This window comes from Protomyctophum bolini (genome assembly GCF_963924005.1).
Source record: "Protomyctophum bolini genome assembly, chromosome: 1".
In the NCBI taxonomy this organism is placed as follows: Eukaryota; Metazoa; Chordata; class Actinopteri; order Myctophiformes; family Myctophidae; genus Protomyctophum; species Protomyctophum bolini.
Window position 1 is genome coordinate 25,346,274 of NC_137862.1, and position 19,755 is coordinate 25,366,028.

The window sequence follows — 19,755 nt, forward strand, 5'->3', positions numbered from 1 at the left end:
AGCAGAAGGCCCAGGTCTAAAGGATATCTAAGGATAAATCAGACAATAATTCACACTCTGAGCTTTTAGATAATTTCATCTGGCATTTTTATATACTGTATAAGTATTATTTATATGAGAATGCCGAATCATAACATCCTGAAGGTACAGTTTTTCCACATTATTAAAAAGTGAAAGTCAAGGCCTTGCCTTTAGTAGCACTTGTATACATATCTTATTACACACAAACACTGCATCAGATGTTAGCCACCAGCAGTCGATTAATAATTCATTCCTTTTCTTAACTGAAAACAAGAAATTAAGCCATAAACAAATGTTGCATTCATCCCCAAGAGCAACATTTGTCACAGCATGTTAAATGCTGCTTTAATGCATTGTATTGTGTGTTATTTCTGATTTCTATTGCTGTTCTGCCTGTGTTTGTTTATAGTGTGGCTCTTCTAATCACACAGTCTCAGACCATTTGTTTTTAACAGAAGCTTGTAAGTTGATTCTAAAACATATTTTTGGTGTCGAATCGTTGACATCAATCATAAAGCAGCTGTTTAATAAAATAGATGATATGCCAGAGGGCAGTTATAATTGTTGACATCATTCATAAAGTGGCTGTGTAATCAAATAGATAATTCAATATTCAGCGAGATTCTAATTGTTGTTGCACCCCTGACAGGGTGGGACCGTTCTAACAATGGGCTGTCTTTACATTATTATTATGTACATTTCAATGTCTCTTTTAACTACTTAATGTGCAATGTAACCTTTTTTTTGTGAATTCATTTTTTGACCAATCTTTATGGTAGAGTATGTTAAGTAATTAATTTCCTGCTTCACAACTAGCGTTTTTGCTCATCTTTCAAGGGTGAGAGCTCTTTTTGTCTCTCTCTCTCTCGCTGCCTCTCTCTAGGGCATTTGCCTTGTGTGAACCGGAAAACTAATTTGGACAGCGTGCACACTGAGACAGAAGGATAGAGTGAGCTGGGGGATGGTGGTGGTGGTGGGGGGGACTGACTGTGTGTGTGTGTGACTAACAGATGCAGTCACTTCAGGCAATCGAGAAGATGACAGACAGTGATTTTTGCTCGATAATAGCTTTGATAGCAGGTTCTGTGTCCATATGGTACCTACACTATCTAGGTCAAACTGAGGTTTTTAGTGACAGGAAGCACTGACGGCACACATTGAGAGAGTGAGGGAGGCAAATTAACATCTTGCTTAATGTCAATGTTTCAGACATTGACAAACCCTGGCCACTGCAGGGGTGTGTTGTGAGGGTTACAGTTATTCCTGCAGACATGTACGATGAACTGATAGTCAGCTTTAACCTTTGCGGTGTGTGAAGGTCCGCAGGAACAACTGTTTCTAACTGGGGTTGGGATTAGATCCGGAATCGGAGGGAGTAAGAACCCAAACTTTTTAAATTCAAGGATATGAGAGTGTAAAAGATTGAACCAAATGGACCCATTTGTACACTCTCAGAGTTACAGACGTGTACGGGTTCATTTTAAACCAGAGTCCTAGTAATCATAAGGGATTTGATCGTTAAAGAATCTGAAACGATCCCGACCTTATTTTTAACATAATACTCCCAATCTGATGTCCAGACTAGTCCAGACATAGTCAGGGTTATTATTACCCATATTCTGGGGTGAACATTGTATATTAGTGACACATTTCTCTGTGAGGTTAGCAGGTAATAAGTGGAAGTTTCTTTGCAGCTCAACGTGGACAGTAACGACCAGGGTTCCTACGTAGCCGTCATGGAGACCTTCACCAACCTGGGACCCATCGTGGACATGTGTGTGGTGGACCTGGAGAGACAGGGCCAAGGCCAGGTACATAATAATACAGTTACATGTGTGTGGTGGACCTGGAGAGACAGGGCCAAGGCCAGGTACATAATAATACAGTTACATGTGTGTGGTGGACCTGGAGAGACGGGGCCAAGGCCAGGTACATCATAATACAGTTATGTACATGTGTGTGGTGGACCTGGAGAGACAGGGCCAAGGCCAGGTACATCATAATACAGTTACATGTGTGTGGTGGACCTGGAGAGACGGGGCCAAGGCCAGGTACATAATAATACAGTTACATGTGTGTGGTGGACCTGGAGAGACAGGGCCAAGGCCAGGTACATCATAATACAGTTACATGTGTGTGGTGGACCTGGAGAGACAGGGCCAAGGCCAGGCACATACCATACTGTTACACCATGGGTTGTCAACCCTTTTCATATCAAGGCCCATTCTCTTTTCTGCGTTTGAGCCAGAGACCACCATTTGATGAGATTTTGCCTCTCGGAGCCAAAACTAAAGAATATTTTGTTGTCGTTGGATAGGATTTTGTCCACAATTCCATGCTGTATTGTTGTTGGTACTGTAGGAGAGACAACAGGCAAACGTTGATCAAACTAACAATTCTTCTACATTCTCTAGTTGTGTAGACTTCTTGTAAATTAACCAATGCAGATGTTTAACAGTAATGCAATTATTGAGAGAGTAACATGAAACCAATGGTTTTGATTTTACTTTACACTCTCAAGAGTTAAAGATCTAATAAGGGTCTATTTGGTTACCAACTCTCCCATCATTTATCTGAGGCCCACCTGGAACCTCAAGGACCACTGGTGGGCCCCGGACCACTGGTTGTAAACCACTGTGTTACACAATCACCTTTATTATACTCAAGGATTAAATCACCGTTTCCCAAACACTGGGTCGGGAGTCGGGATCAGTTTGTTTTTCATGAACTAGTTTTTCATGATTTAAAAATAAATTCATCAATCAAAGAAATTCCATTAGAAATCTAGAATGTAAGTAGTAGTGAAAAGAGCTGATCTACCGCATGGTAAGGTTGGTATATTATATACTGTAGACATGGTGGGAGGATTTACAGTGATTTATATACTGCCTGATTATCCCATTTTGGGCGGGAACCCCTTTTGGTGTTTTAAACATGTTATAATTTAGCTATTGAAAAATAGCAGATCTACAAGTTCATAGCGCACCACCGAGTGGCGCGCTACGAGATTGTAGGTCTGCTATTTTTTTTAATCGTGAAAATGTGCCTCAAATCTTTGAATATATATTACAGAATGATGGGGGGGACGGAGGCATATTACATATAGTTTTTGGGGTCCTTGACATGAAATATTGACCACCACTGATACAAAAACATAAGGTATTTCAGAAAACTGTCAGGCCTAAATGGGTTATATACTGCCAGATAGACATTCTGGGGACGTGTGAATGATGATGTTCTCAGTGCTGTTACACAACAGGCGTAGACAGGCACTGCAGCTGGTGTGATGGATAGCCAAGTTGTCTGGCCTGGTTTCTAGTTGGTTGCACAGGTGAAAATAACCAATTTAGAAGCTTTTAGATCAGCCTGTGTTTTCTAGCATAATTCAAACCAGCCTTTATGGTGTCTCTTAGGTTCTACCTGTAAAATATCCCAGTGTTTTAATATTATCATATATTAAAACTTATTGATTCGTTTTTTTGCTTATCAGTATTGTTTGGGAATGATATGCCTCTTTACTTTAAACTGCTTTGTCATCTCTTCTGCTTTTATTTAAAAGTCAGCTTCATTACCACAGTTTCTCATATAAGGAGCACTTAACCCATTGTTTAATTCAACTTTCTCTTCATATAATTGGTCTCTCCTCACTAATGCTCATTATACGATGTCTGTCTACTCACTGTGTCGGTGAAGTGCTGTGGACAAGCTCAGAAACCTGCCTACCAGATAGGAACTAGGCTTTTTTATTATTATTATTATTATTAATGCAGGGTGTGAGGAAGGCTGTGGTGGGCTGCTAGCCTGCTACGTATGGGTTCCTCGTCACACTTTTTAATTATTTTAAATGAAAGCCTTGTTAACTTTTTCACCAGAAGAGAGCCTTGTTCTTTTTTCTGTGTTGCACGTTTTGAGTCCCCAACCAAAGAGAACCTTCATTAAAAAAAATGAATGAGCCCCTCATACAGTGCATCCGGAAAGTATTCACACTCCTTCACTTTTACCACATTTTGTTTTGTTACAGCCTCATTTCAAAATTGATTACCATTCGTTTTCCTCATCAATCTACACACAATACCCCATAATGAAGTGAAAAAGGTTTTTTCCGAAAGGACAAATAAAGTATCTATCTATCTAAGAAGGGGGGAAATACCCCAAATTCAAGTGTGCCAAGCTTGTAGCATCATTCCAAAAAGGCTTAAGGCTGTAATTGCTGCCAAAGGTGCGTGAATACTTATGTACATGTGTTTTTCCAGTTTCTTATTTTTTATAAATTAACAATATTTGAAAAAAAAAAATCACTTCATCATTATGGGGTATTGTGTGTAGATTGATGAGGGAAAAAACGAATTTAATCCCTTTTGAAATGAGGCTGTAACAAAGCAAAATGTGGTAAAAGTGAAGGAGTGTGAATACTTTCCGGATGCACTGTATGTCCAGCTTTGAGGGTCTGTGTAAACACAAACATTGAAGACAAAAGTGTGTAAACCCAAACATTGAAGACAAAAGTGTGTAAACACAAACATTGAAGACAAAAGTGTGTAAACACAAACATTGAAGACAAAAGTGAGGTCACAAATTGTGATTTGCCAGAATGAGATGATGTATGATGACAAGAAGAGTGCCCCTCACGTCACACAGGTGTGATTATTATTATTTTTTTTTACTTCCGAGCACTCCAGACCCTTTCTTTCTTCAGTCATAGGATGCATGATGAAGAAGAAAATAGGACAGAATATCGCCGTTATGATCAATCTGTGTGGAGGCAGCATAGATTCGGAGTAAATAAGGAAGATTGTCGGCCCGTAAACAAGGAAGTGAATTGCTGCATGCGCAGCAACGGTCGCTGTCAAATTTATTTTAGTGATACCGTTTTATATCGATATAAAGACCTTAAGATGTGTCCACACGTCCCAGGTACCCCACGGTTTTATTTGATAAGACGTGTGGACTGTAAGTGTTAAAATAACGTAAATAGAAAATCATGCCTTACATTTACATTCAAAGAAGGGATGTGTTTACCCTGTAACCCTTAGCTTGTCTGCAGAAGACACTGTCAGACTTCTTATGCAGGCCGGTAATTTTTTGAGTGGTGCAACCATTCCCTTACGAAGCTATGTGTGTGGCTGGGTGGGTGGCTGGCTGGCTGGCTGGCTGGGTGGGTGCCTGGGTATGAGCACGGAAATAGCATGGTGGTTTTTCACCACCTGTGCGCAACCTAACACACACACGCACATATTAACTGTATATATGATGATTTTGGGTGTGCCATTACAGTACAGTAGAGCCCTACACGATAATCTCAACCGTTTCGGACGTGGGGCGGCTCGCCGGAATCGGCCCGGCCCCCTGGCTGTGGGTCTGGAACTTCCGGGGACCCCACACGGAGTTTCACCACTCACTTCACATGGGTGTGATTATTTCCCGGTGTACAGGGTTTTGATAGGTTTAGTGTTTAGGTTTATACTTAAGTTAAAGTTAGGGTTTTGGTTATTGTTGGTGCTTTCCTGAAGCAACAACAAGTCAATGTGACTGCTCTTGCTGATTGGATGGGCAGCAGAACCAAAGAAATGATATGCTGCCCTCAGAACACATTCTAACAAATATCAGTCACCTCTCCCATTCAGCTGAGTGCATTCACAAGATTCAGCCACACTTCAATCACACTACACCTTTTTTGAGGCCGTTTGTCAGCAAAGGCCACAGCCCACATTTTTGTCATGTGCCTTTTATTCTCGCTGCCAATAACGACCATTATTCTCTGTTCAGTCTTGACTGGATGCTGATATTCATCTTTGAGAGCACTCAGTTGTCATGCTCCATCCAGCAGTTTTATCGTTCGTTTCCATCTCGGAGCGATGCTGAGTCGTTTACAAATGGATGGTTATTTACCCACTGCAACACACCTGTCAAGAGCGGGTTGTGTGTTATCGTCTGTCGGGTGGAAACCTCAAAACACAAACTTTTCAGGATTCAAATTCAAAAGTAGCAAATCAACAAGCTTTCTGAGGCATTTCGAAACTCATTTCAAGCTTGCAGATCTGCTACTTCTAATGCTCTTGTGTGACTGCAGTATCAAGTAGGGCTTGGAAGAGGATTCCGCCCGACAGCGTTATTTTCTCTGTGTGGATGTTTTTCTCGTCTTGTCACTTAATTCTCTCTCGGTTTGTGGCTTGCAGCTGGTGACGTGTTCGGGCGCCTTCAAGGAGGGCTCGCTCAGAATCATCCGCAACGGCATTGGGATTCACGAGCACGCCAGCATCGACCTTCCAGGGATCAAAGGTTTGTTTGTGCGTACAATGCATCTCTCTTAGGCACAGGGATCGTTGCCAATTACGCTCCTCATTATAATACAGTGTGCCCAGATGGCTTCGTTTTGTTGTCACTGTTCCCCGCTCGATGGAGAGGGAAATAAAACAAAAAAAATAAACGTTTGGCTGGGGAGAAATTGACGCGGTGTTTATTTTCAATTAGCAAACTGTTTTGCTGTGTGGAAACTAGGGCTGCACCGATGTGGAAATTCATCATATAAAAATGGTAGCCCGGGCTGTTAATATGCAAAATCGATTTGGACCCCTTCGTTTATAAGGAACTAGGCCATTATTTGGTTACTGTTCCTGTCGAGCATGTTTTTAGTGCAAAATTAAAAGGTATGATAAACATACATAGCAGGCAAAGTCTTTTGTCTTTTTGATTTAATATTGAGAATAGGGGAGCTTATAGGCAGTTACTGCATGCTGATTTTACCCATATTTGTGCAAACAGACTGGTAGCACAGCTGTGTAAAATTATTATAATATTAGGCTGTCATATAAAAAAAAAGGATTAGGGTCGTCCCGATTCGATTCACGTGATTTGAATTTGGGGCCGATCATTCAAATTGATTTCAATTTTTTCTTTTGAAAAGTATGAGTCAAAACATTCTGTGGTCTAGGATCAATAATGGGCCATCGGGCAGTGCTGTAATCTCCCTTCATCTTGTATTCAGGTTTGTGGCCGCTGCGCTCGGAGGCTGGCAGAGAGACCGACGACATGCTGGTGCTGTCATTTGTTGGACAAACCAGGTGAGATGGTGGCTTCTTGCTCTGGTGCGTGTAGGTGTGCCCTCGGTGTTGGGTGAAATCAACCCTGAGCTATATCTCTGAGAAATATGGGAGGGGATGGGGAGGGAAGCCTCGCCCCGCAGGGACCTCCCCAAACCCCTCCCCTACTGGGCGGGGTTAACCCCTATTGGCGGGCCTGTTCCTGTTAGGTTTCATTTTACACTCTCAAGAGTTAAACCATTGTTAAACATCTGCATTAACTTCATTTACAAGAAGTCTACACACAATTAGAGAATGTAGAATGATTGTTATTTTTTATTGTTGGCCTGTTATACCAACATCAATACCGCATGGAAATGTGGACATGATATTCTTTAGTTTTTGTTCTGCAAGGCTAAATGTCATCAAATGGTGGTCCGTGACGCAAATGCAGAATGAATAATGGACCTTGATATGAAAAGTTTTGAAAACCACTGCCTTAATTTAAGGGTTAGATCCCGTCTTTGACTAAAACTAAATGAAGTGCCAGCTAGTGTTGCTAGTATTTTGAATCACTAGCTGACACTGACAGCACTGGTTTTAAGCAGTGTGTTGTTTCTGTCCCAGAGTGCTGATGCTGAGCGGTGAGGAGGTGGAGGAGACAGAGCTACCAGGCTTTGTAGACAACCAGCAGACCTTCTACTGTGGCAACGTGGCACACCAGCAGCTGATCCAGGTACACTAACTACACGCACGTTTGTAATGCCTTGGAAACCCAGCGGTTTACATTACGTCGCAAAAATCATTGGATGTGGAAACAGATATTCGTTGAAGCTCGGCGCACATCGGTGCTTGTGTGTGATATGCCCAGTTAAAGCACCATTCCAAGCATTAGTTTTGCACGAAAAACACTCCTTGGCCTAAATTCGGCCATATCCACTGTGCTGACCTCATCACATTTGTGTTGACGGCTATCGCCGTTTTTAGGCCAAGGAGTGTTTTTTGGGCAAAGCTAATGCTTGGAATGGATTCAGAATCATGATAACCCCCTAGTTTGACATGTCACATGCTACTTAAAGTATGATGAAATGTTGCCTTATATTGGTTGTCTATGGTGTGGTATACAAAAATGGCCATAACTTATTTTCGCGATGTTTCCGGCAGAGCAGACCTCTCATTCTGTGGACCTTAATGACCAAGTGAATAGAAAAAACACAAATAAAGTATGTCATGACATCACAGGTTAATCCTTAACCGTTGAGCTTTTGGGCCCGTTTGCTCCCCGGTTAAATATACTGTGCCTTTCCCATGAAGTGCATCATATTCGTGCAGGAACACAGAAAAAGGCCAAAGCAGACAGGCAGGGGGAATTTTCTCTGTCAGTATGAACAGTATGTGTCGTAAATACTGTTTCTATATACACTTTGATAAACATCAGCAATTAAAATGAAATGTAGCGTGGTAATCACAGATTAGCCACAGCTTAGTTTGTAACCCAACGAACCCAAAGCTTCGTGTTTCTTTTTGTAGGAATTCCTCATTTTACAAAAAAGTAGAGCGAGAGCTCGATGATGCTTGAATCCATTAAGTTAGAATTGATCTGCCCTAATCTGGCATTTTAGAATGTGTACTACTGAACTGTGTCGTCTAGTGAGAGGCGAGCTGGCCTATATTAACCTTTATTTCAGCCAAACTTTATTTTCAACAGGAGAAATGCAGTAACAGTGATTCTTGCCAATAGGAGATGCTTAAACCGTTTGACCGCCAGGATTAATTAATCTATCGCACATTGCCAATGTTTTATTGCGCGCAACCCGTATTCTGAAGAGCCAAATATCCGTAACCGGATGTTACAATGACAAAATGCTGTGTGTGTCTTGACTGGTTGTTCTCTCGGCCGGTGGTGAAAAAAACAGACCGCGAGTATCACAGCACCTGCTGTCGGCCGTTGAAAAACCTTGTTTTCACCAGAAACGACATTCATTGCACCGATTTGGAGATACAGGCCATTGAAAGCAGCAGATAGAGTGCAAGTGGATGCGCGCGCATCATCAAAATGGCTGCAGCCACTGTCTCACTTTGACTGTTATGATAACGAGAGGCATCTAACGATTTGATTCGATCAAAACATGGATTAAAGAATATAAACCCTGGAAAACGTAGGCTACGTTTTCCAAAAATTGGTCTGTGACCCACAAATGGGTCCCGACCCGCTGTTTGTGAAACAGTGCTTCTATGACTATTTACCTTGTTGATTCCTGACTAGACTTCAACTCTGCTTAATCTGATCTGGCACTTTGCTCTGGATAAAGAGCGCATGGCTGATGAAATCCTTGTACATTGTCATGGCAGATCACGTCGGGCTCGGTGCGCCTGGTCCTGCAGGAGAGCAAGGCCCTGGTCAGTGAATGGAAGGAACCTCAGTCCAGGAACATCAGCGTGGCAGCCTGCAACCACACCCAGGTGGTCCTGGCGGTGGGACGGGCCCTCTACTACCTCCAGATCCTGGCTGGAGAGCTCAAACAGATCAGGTAAGACCTCCAGATCCTGGCTGGAGAGCTCAAACAGATCAGGTAAGACCTCCAGATCCTGGCTGGAGTAGAGCTATCACAGAAGGACAGACAAGACAAGGTCATTTTATCGTTAATGTTTAAGTGGCGCAGCACCACCAAGACTAGAAGAAAAATCACACCTGTGTGAAGTGAGTGGTGCAACTCCGTGTGGGGGTCCCTGGAACATCCAGACCCCCAGGAACGTGCCCAGTTACAACACATGTTCTTGTAAGCTTGCAGATCTGCTATTTTTGCTTTTGTTAACATATTTCAACATGGCGACGATTATGACAAAAACAATTGTGATCAGGTGAAATAATTCTAATAATAATAATGGTGATAACCCACGCCACCACTGTGTGTGTTCCATTCCATCCACCCATAGCACTACAGAGATGGAGCACGAGGTGGCCTGTCTGGACATCACCCCTCTGGGCGAGGGGGGCAACGAGTCTCCGCTCTGCGCCGTGGGCCTGTGGACAGACATCTCAGCCCGTGTGCTCAAACTGCCCTGCTTCACTGCCCTGCACAAGGAGATGCTGGGAGGAGGTGAGAGAGAGAGACATTATACATTAACCTCGCCAAAATCTCCTGCTACCTTACCCTAGGGGACACATGCAAACTCCACACAGAAACGCCCTTTCGCCAACCCCACCTAGGATATGGGCACTGATGACGCGGAGGAGAGAACACTCCCCCATTGAACCCGGGACCTTCTAGCTGTGAGGCTGTGCTACCGACTGTGCCAACTGTGCCCCCTTTTATCTCCATATTCTTTGTGTTTTTTCGAAGATGAATGCCCTGCAAACAAATAACGTAATGTGGCGTTTTGAGCTTGTAAAACTGCTACTTTAGCCATTTGTGAATCCTATTGTAACAGTTGTGGACACACTGTACAGTATGAGGTTTCCACCCGACAGATAGAATTATACAAGCAGCCTGCACATTTATTATCATTTATATCAGACAGCCCCATTTGAGTGCACCTTTTCTGCAATAACCCAGACTAAATAAACGGTTGGTCGAACAGATGTCTTAGGATAGGGGGAGGAACTCTTAGGATTCAGAAGACATTTATAGAATCGACCTCAGGTCTTAATGGGCTAATCCAGCAACAAATCAGTTATTGATTAAAAAAATGCCTTGCTTTGTGCATTTATTTATAGAGAAAAGGCTTTTTCCCCCTTTTTTGCAACTTGCACATGTGCCTAATGCCTATAGCATCCATCAAAGTCAAATTCCCATAACACAATCCAGATGGCTTCTTAATTAGATTCATGTTGGATTTCTTAATTATTTGACAATTTATGCAAATATTGAACTGCCCCACCCCCCAGTTCTTAATGCCTTTTCCAATTGTATGCTTATTCTGAACCCACTTTGCTTTATTTATATATGTATCATGTCTCCCTGGATGGAAACCTCATGTGTCTTATTTTCAAATGGCCAAAATATATACAGGGGTTGGTTAATGAATATCTTATAATTATAATCAAAATCTATAAAGTAACTAGTAATTAAAAGTTTAACATAATTGTAGTGGAGTAAAAGTAAAATATTTGCCTCTGAAATGTAGTGGAGTACAGTACATAAGTAAATGTACTTAGTTACTTCACACCACTGGTTTTCTTTTACTTTTCACAAAGCATCAGAAGTAGCAGATCTATGCATTTTGAGCTTGCAGATCTGAAGCTTTTGAAGCTTTTGTGTGATGCTGTAGTGTATGATCAACTAGGGCGTTCATTTACAAATTAACACGAAAAGTTGCAGATAAGCAATGATACACAAATGAAAAAATGTGTGTCTGTGTGTGATTTTCTTAAAGAGAGATAATAAGTCATCATTATGTGTCCCCAGAGATCATTCCTCGCTCCATCCTAATGACTACCTTTGAGGGGAGCTACTACTTGCTGTGTGCCCTTGGAGATGGTGCTCTCTTCTATTTCGGTCTGGACCTGCAGACGGGTAGGTCACCCACCGCAGCAGCACCAATACCCACAATCTTTTTTTTATATATTATTGCCAAAGATACCCAGTCCCACACCTCGCCGGTGGTACGAAAGGGTACACAAAATGGTTGTCCAATGCGGGCGCGGTCGGTCGGTCGGTCACTCCACGTGAACATGGAGTCGCTGGCACAGACGGGTCTTAAACAAATCTAATTGTTTTCCTGTTTTGAAAATAGGGCATTATTTTAACATTTTGACTGTTTTACACGCGTAACCCGCATTTTAATCAACCCCCCTTCACTGCCGAGATTGTTGTATTACCTTTAGAGCATGTACGCTGAATTATTTGGGCTTTTCATCCGCGAAAAATGGTTCCTCGGTTTGTTATCATCCGATCGTACCATCCACCATCTTGGTGCACCCGGAAGACGCACACAAGACCCGTCTCCATGAGGCGTTGTACCCCATTCATTTGCATTGGCCTCAATTTCCCAGAAGCCCTAGCAGCCCACAGCATGTGACGATTTCCGGTTTCGTCATCAAAACGAAAGCATCTAGTCTCTATCTCCGCGGCAAAGACAGAGTTCTTTTTTATGTATTACAATACGGCGGATTAAACACATAAAACAAAAGGCGGGTATGTCGTATATCGCAGCGACAGTAACCTGGAGTATACCATTCCTGGCAGTAAAACTGTTTTAATGTCGGAATGTTCCGAACATAATTGGCTTGTAAAGAATAGGCAAAGGAATCTGTTATCGGTGCTTATGGTCATTAAAACTAAGGGACTAGTGTCCTACTGCTGATACCCATACAGGAAATCAATAAAGTTTGTGAGTCTTCTTTTCTCCGACAGATTTTGTCCAAACATCACAGCAATCGGGTGCAGGTCTTTTTTCCGACAGCATATTGATCCGAAACCTCAATCCTAACCTAACCCTAACCGCAAGCACGGGAGCAGCGCATGTCAGACCATCGCTTTTTCGCATCGCAGCGAATGTCCCCCCGCTGCGGATCGGATCGTTGCCCCGTCGGCTAGAATACTGTCGGAAAAAAGGCCGCCTCCCCAGCAATCGGTACACATAATCTCTATGGTCATGTGATTAATACGGATCTGTAATTTTTTCATATTCCATCCTGATTGGCTAAGACTGGCTTTCAAAGTTTGCTGGAGTGGCTCGTGTTGAACTCAAATCATGAAAGTAGCGTCCCATTGCTGTGAAACATTGCTGGCCCACAGCAATCTACCTGGCCTGGCGGGTGTACCTGTGCTTTGAGAATCACATTTTAATTTTGTTTGCCAACGAGAACAGATCTTCAAGCTTAACGTTTGCCTGTAGATATGTTCTTATAAGCAAAGCCATACCGGCGTGGCATGAGATGGCGTATAAATCAAGCTTCACACAAAAGGCTGGTACATGAGCGGAGTGCGTGCGTGCGTGCGTGCATGCGTGCGTGTGTGGACCCAAAGCACCACTGCAATTCTCCACCACATCTCCCTACCTGCTTGCTTGCTCGCCTCTGGTTGAACATTAATTATCAGATGTGTCAGTCGCTCGACGTCCCATCTCTCCCTGTCTGAAGAGACCTTTATTCAGCGAGCAGCAGCGTACCAAAGCCTTCCGTTTACAGCAGCACTGAAGTTCTTCTGACATTGAATAAGTGGTTTTCTGTGAACATTAAAGAACATTGCATAGTTTGTTTGTCACGCAGTACACACCACTTGACAAACATGTCTAAACAACAGCACGGCTAGAGCATTGCTTGACTCTCCGTAATGAAGGTTATGGACGGCTTTCAAGTGGAAATTGTGTTGCTTTAATTGGCTCGACTCCTCCTGACTTAGTTTGATACATTAATTATTGCTATTTATGTATGGGGGGAAATATTAAAAAAAGGTTTGTTTGCATCAATGTCAACCACTTAATCACATGAGCTGACTAGTCTCTGGACATAAATGATAGGTATGCTTTCTGCTAAAATTCATTGCATTGCGATGCATTGTGAGGAGGGGGACAATTATAGAACCCTAGACTCAGTCATGACCTTCTTTCAATTCATACTGTTTCACAAATCGCACATTATCATGTTCGTGATATTTTATTCTGCTTTGAATCCACGTGAAAGTGGTCATGAATATGAATGTCATGAAATCAAATGAAAATGTGCCCATGGACGGGTTGTCCCATGCCGTCCCTGTGCCCTATAGGTGTCCTGAGTAATGTGCCCATGGCCTGGTTGTCCCGTGCCGTCCCTGTGCCCTATAGGTGTCCTGAGTAATGTGCCCATGGCCTGGTTGTCCCGTGCCGTCCCTGTGCCCTATAGGTGTCCTGAGCGAGCGGAAGAAGGTGACCCTGGGGACGCAGCCCACCGTGCTGAGGACCTTCCGCTCCCTGTCCACCTCCAACGTGTTCGCCTGCTCCGACCGGCCCACCGTCATCTACTCCTCCAACCACAAGCTGGTCTTCTCCAACGTCAACCTCAAGGAGGTCAACTACATGTGTCCCCTCAACTCCGAGGGCTACCCCGACAGGTCTCTACACACACACACACACACATACACACCTTCACATTTGCATAAGATCGTCAAAAAATGCTGCTTGCACATGCGGTCTAGTGTGTTTGTTGATATGTTGTTGTTGTCTTCCAGTCTGGCCCTGGCCAACAACAGCACTCTGACCATCGGCACCATCGACGAGATCCAGAAACTACACATCCGCACAGTCCCTCTCTACGAGTCCCCCAGGTCAGAACACTGTTTTGCAATATATTTTAGCTAATACATTTAACTAATTCAAAATGTTGGTTATATTGATGCCTTGCACCGACTGACTCCATGGATGGAATTTCTAACATTGTATGGCCAAAACCGTTCCTCTTGTATTATTTAAAAAAAAATCATAAAAGTTTTTAAACATCTGATCTATTAGTAATATATGATAGTGCTGCCAACGAATATTCTATATCCGAATATAGATTCGAATCAAAAATAATAATTAATAACCGAATATATAAAATTAAGGTTCGAATAAAAAATAATAATAAAAAATATTTATTTATTTATTATTATTATTAGTTTTCGGTGCCATGGGTAAGCGTTGTGACTTGTGAGCTTGTAGATTAGTTATATTTGCCACGCGACACGCCGACAACGGCATACATTGAAGAATAAATCAGCTGCCTCGCACATTTCCTAAACACAGACTATACAGCGCAGCGCAGTGCAGTTCTGATTGGCTGCCTCGTCTCCAGCCATGTTGCCTCAGAATTCTTTAGGGTCACTAATTTGAGCATAACAGCGAAGCGCAGGCGCTAGCCAGCTAAAAAGTTTCATAACGTCGGCACTCGGCAGCAGACCCACAGTCCACAGATAATAATAATGCAGCAGAATTAACACTGCCTCCGTGCCTCGTTTTGATAAGGCTGTGTGGTAGGATTGCTCATTTAAGAAAAACATTTTACTGGAGAAGGGAGAATGTATGCGTTCCGTTCCATCTCAGTTTTCAGCAACACCAATGCGCGGAGAGAGAGAGTTGCGCCAGCAATGCGATCTTAAATGTTATGTCTCAGGTTGTATTGGTGTAAATATAATTATTAAAAAATCCGATTGGCTCGAATTGAAATCCGAAATCCGAATGGCTCGAATTGTTCGAATCCACGTGGGTTTTTAAAACGAATATCCAAATCAATTTTTTGGACAATTACGGCAGCCCTAATATATGATGATAATAAATGAGAATGTCTGCGTAAATGAAGCTGGACTAACGCTGTGAGTAACCCAGTGAGAATCGATGTCCTTCCCCTGTCCCGCCACCAGGAGGATCTGCTACCAGGAGGTGTCGCAGTGCTTTGGGGTTCTGTCCAGCAGGGTGGAGATGCAGGACGTCAGTGGAACCACCTCGGCCGTACGGCCCAGCGCTAGCACTCAGGTAAGATCTACAAAGCTTACAACACGTCACTTTGTGACATGTTTTAAGCTTGTACATCACTTATTTCCACTTTATGTCTCTTCGAGATGTGCAGATACCCTATATACACTTATATACTTATACTGTGTGTTGATTTGTTTTACTGTTGAGTGAGAAAACAATGTTGCACATTAAGCTAATCATCTGGGGACCCCCCTCCAAAAAAAATGTATGAGGGTCCAGACCTGGAAATCTAGCATGACCAAAGGCCAGTGTGTATTGATGGTCAGTTAGCCTTGGTACATGACAAACAAAAAGTGTCAAACCAGGTGTCGTTGAATGGAAAAGGTTGAGAGAATCACTGCAATAAATAACCATTATCCCCTTCTCTATCGCTCTCCTCATTTCTCCTCCCCTCTGTGTGTCTCTTCTGTTCCTCCTCTCCCTCTGTGTCTCTCCTGTTCCTCCTCTCTCTCTGTGTCTCTCTCCTGTTCCTCCTCTCCCTCTGTGTGTCTCTCCTGTTCCTCCTCTCCCTCTGTGTGTCTCTCCTGTTCCTCCTCTCCCTCTGTGTCTCTCTCCTGTTCCTCCTCTCCCTCTGTGTCTCTCCTGTTCCTCCTCTCCCTCTGTGTGTCTCTCCTGTTCCTCCTCTCCCTCTGTGTCTCTCCCCTCCTGTTCCTCCTCTCCCTCTGTGTCTCTCTTCTGTTCCTCCTCTCCCTCTGTGTCTCTCCTGTTCCTCCTCTCCCTCTGTGTCTCTCTTCTGTTCCTCCTCTCCCTCTGTGTCTCTCCTGTTCCTCCTCTCCCTCTGTGTGTCTCTCCTGTTCCTCCTCTCCCTCTGTGTCTCTCTCCTGTTCCTCCTCTCCCTCTGTGTGTCTCTCCTGTTCCTCCTCTCCCTCTGTGTCTCTCTTCTGTTCCTCCTCTCCCTCTGTGTCTCTCTTCTGTTCCTCCTCTCCCTCTGTGTCTCTCTTCTGTTCCTCCTCTCCCTCTGTGTGTCTCTCCTGTTCCTCCTCTCCCTCTGTGTCTCTCTTCTGTTCCTCCTCTCCCTCTGTGTCTCTCTCCTGTTCCTCCTCTCCCTCTGTGTGTCTCTCCTGTTCCTCCTCTCCCTCTGTGTCTCTCTTCTGTTCCTCCTCTCCCTCTGTGTCTCTCTTCTGTTCCTCCTCTCCCTCTGTGTGTCTCTCCTGTTCCTCCTCTCCCTCTGTGTCTCTCTTCTGTTCCTCCTCTCCCTCTGTGTCTCTCTTCTGTTCCTCCTCTCCCTCTGTGTGTCTCTCCTGTTCCTCCTCTCCCTCTGTGTCTCTCTTCTGTTCCTCCTCTCCCTCTGTGTGTCTCTCCTGTTCCTCCTCTCCCTCTGTGTGTCTCTCCTGTTCCTCCTCTCCCTCTGTGTCTCTCTTCTGTTCCTCCTCTCCCTCTGTGTCTCTCTTCTGTTCCTCCTCTCCCTCTGTGTGTCTCTCCTGTTCCTCCTCTCCCTCTGTGTCTCTCTTCTGTTCCTCCTCTCCCTCTGTGTCTCTCTTCTGTTCCTCCTCTCCCTCTGTGTCTCTCTCCTGTTCCTCCTCTCCCTCTGTGTCTCTCCTGTTCCTCCTCTCCCTCTGTGTCTCTCTTCTGTTCCTCCTCTCCCTCTGTGTCTCTCTTCTGTTCCTCCTCTCCCTCTGTGTCTCTCTCCTGTTCCTCCTCTCCCTCTGTGTGTCTCTCCTGTTCCTCCTCTCCCTCTGTGTCTCTCTTTTGTTCCTCCTCTCCCTCTGTGTCTCTCTTCTGTTCCTCCTCTCCCTCTGTGTCGCTCTTCCTCTCCCCAGGCTCTCTCCAGCAGTGTGAGCTCCAGTAAGCTTTTCCCCAGCAGCACCTCCCCTCATGAGACCTCCTTTGGCGAGGAGGTGGAAGTTCACAGTCTGCTAGTGGTGGATCAGCACACGTTCGAAGGTGAGTACACAACGCACAGCTGAGTGTTTCTACAGAAAATTAATTGGTTCAGAACCCTAAAGGTTGGTTAGAAACTGGAGCCGAAAAATGGCCGCCGGTACCGTGAAAGCACCAAAGTTCTAGAACCAAAGTACTTTTGGTGGAAAAAGGGGCCAGAGAGAGTACAAATGATGCCTTACGGCGAGGGAAATTAACCTTGTGGTTGTTTTTTCTGGTAATTTGTGTAGGAAACAAAAAAATAAGGGACCCATAAAAATTGGTCCGCGACCCAACCTTGGGACCAGGCCCAGTGTTTGGGAACCAGTGATCTGGACTAGAGCCTACGATGTTAATGAATTGAGTTGAACATAAGGTGATGCTGCTACATTGGCCCTGGAACAGCCCCAGACACAGGATCCACTTAGTAAACTTCATCACGATATTTCTACAAAACTCCCCAGTGTGCCAGGCTCTTTAATGTCAGTTAACGTGTCCATGAATTATGCATGCGTGTGCCGCGCTCTTGATCATTGTTCCTACACTGATGAGGCACACTACAGTGGTAGTCTGTGTTCTTTTTAAGTACCCAGTCCTGCTTTCTCAAACCACTTCAATCACAGTAGCATATTATTAGCATCGTTGTTGGTCGGAATTGTTTTACTTCTTAGAGGAAATGCACCTGAGTTACAATGGATCCAATGTAGTTATTATTTTAGTCACAATCTCTTAAATACTTATCGTTAATAGTTTGGGCAGAAACCACTTTGTAAATTCAGGCCCTACTTGGTCATGCTACATCGTCACACAAAAGCATCAAAAGTAGCAGATCCACTAGCTCGAAACGTGGCATGAAGTGATGCGCTTCAAGCTTGTAGATTTGCATTTTTCTTTTCATTTGAATTATGTAATGTACTATCCTGCTGGACAAGTAGACATTTTGGACATGAGGTTTCCACTTGACAGAGACAAAGACAAAACGGCAACGCTGGAACCATTTACAGTAATACACAGTGTCACAATGCTTCACCACTAGCTAGCTACAGTAGCTATGGTAGCCTCTTATTTATCTACTCAGTCAGAGGCTGTAAAGGTTTACAGTATATGTCGCTTTGCAACAATTTTGTTGACGGTGGGGACCTTGAATGAGCTATAAGCCATAAGCGACAGGCATCACCCGAATCATAAAAGCGCTGTCTCCTCCAATAACCTGATAAATAGCTTATAGAAGAGTCGAGCTGTGTTAAAATAAATATCACACTCCGCCGTTATCCAGTATATCGGCAGCACTCCCCTCTCTTGTGATAGCTGCTTAACCTTAGCGCTCCTGTGAATTTGCTTGATGTGTTGTGTGTGTTTTTTTTCCTGTTGCCAGTTCTCCACGCCCATCAGTTCCTCCCCAGCGAGTACGCCCTGAGCATGGTGTCGTGCCGCCTGGGCAGGGACCCAGCGGTCTACTTCATTGTGGGAACGGCCATGGTCTACCCCGAGGAGGCCGAGCCCAAGCAGGGACGTATCATCGTCTTCCACTACACAGACGGTCAGCAACCACAATGACCTTTTCATCTCGATCTTGCACGCACGCTCGCACGCGCAGAATGAGGGGAGGCTACACCTCTGTCTGTCTCTCTCTCGGTTTCTCTATCTCTTTCTGTCTTCTGACAGGGTTTTCTCTGTGGCTGCCCTCTCCGTATGCTTCCGCCATACAGCATGGAAGCATGGAAGCTCTGATCATGAACAAGAGATAAAGCAGAAGTGAAGCCTCCTCTCCACTGTTTTGTCTTATAAACAATATAAACAAAAATATATTATGTAAAGATATTTTAAAATATATTGGACGCACCGCCATCCTCCCCACTTCCGTTTCATCTTTACCATTGTGCACATTTATCATAATATAAATCAAAATCATCTAAGTGTATATATATATATATATGGATATTAAAAAATATATGTAAAGAGGAAATGCCATCTTCCTTGCTCACCTTGTGTCCGGTAGCTCAGTCGGTAGAGCTCTCGCCTTTGGACCACAAGTTCATGGGTTCGATCCCGAGCAACTCAGTGAATGAGTAGCACGGCTTGGTGCAGAAAGCCGTGCGGGAAGTGCTGGGAGCTGATGGTAGGTGTGGTGCTCCACCTCAGAAATCTATCTCCCAGGGGTCTAGCTTAGCGCACTGTAACAGGGATAGACTCCCGCGTGTTACCGGCTGATACAGACAATAAGTCACTCCCGACCTACTTCTTGCTCGGATTTTGGGAGGTGTAGTTCCAGACTTAATAGCATTCTGAGATTGTGCAATGGTTGTCATGGCTGCGCAAGACTACTCTGGAATACACTTCCCAAAACTATCAGAGACGCCTCCTCCCTCCCTACCTCCAGTCCAAACCCGGCCTGAAAACCCACCTCAATCAGAATCACCTT

The 19,755-nt window shown here is 44.0% G+C and overlaps 1 protein-coding gene across 1 annotated transcript in view; it reads left to right on the forward strand.

Moving 5' to 3' along the window:
- ddb1 (damage-specific DNA binding protein 1) overlaps positions 1-19,755 on the forward strand; it is a 47,547-nt gene that overhangs the window by 17,158 nt on the left and 10,634 nt on the right. The window contains exons 9-20 of the mRNA XM_080766806.1: positions 1,716-1,832; positions 6,198-6,300; positions 7,007-7,082; positions 7,668-7,776; positions 9,393-9,571; positions 9,978-10,141; positions 11,450-11,557; positions 13,867-14,074; positions 14,192-14,287; positions 15,359-15,470; positions 17,234-17,357; positions 18,709-18,873. Of these exons, the coding sequence (XP_080622932.1) occupies positions 1,716-1,832; positions 6,198-6,300; positions 7,007-7,082; positions 7,668-7,776; positions 9,393-9,571; positions 9,978-10,141; positions 11,450-11,557; positions 13,867-14,074; positions 14,192-14,287; positions 15,359-15,470; positions 17,234-17,357; positions 18,709-18,873 (1,561 nt within the window). The remainder of the gene's footprint in view (positions 1-1,715; positions 1,833-6,197; positions 6,301-7,006; positions 7,083-7,667; positions 7,777-9,392; positions 9,572-9,977; positions 10,142-11,449; positions 11,558-13,866; positions 14,075-14,191; positions 14,288-15,358; positions 15,471-17,233; positions 17,358-18,708; positions 18,874-19,755) is intronic.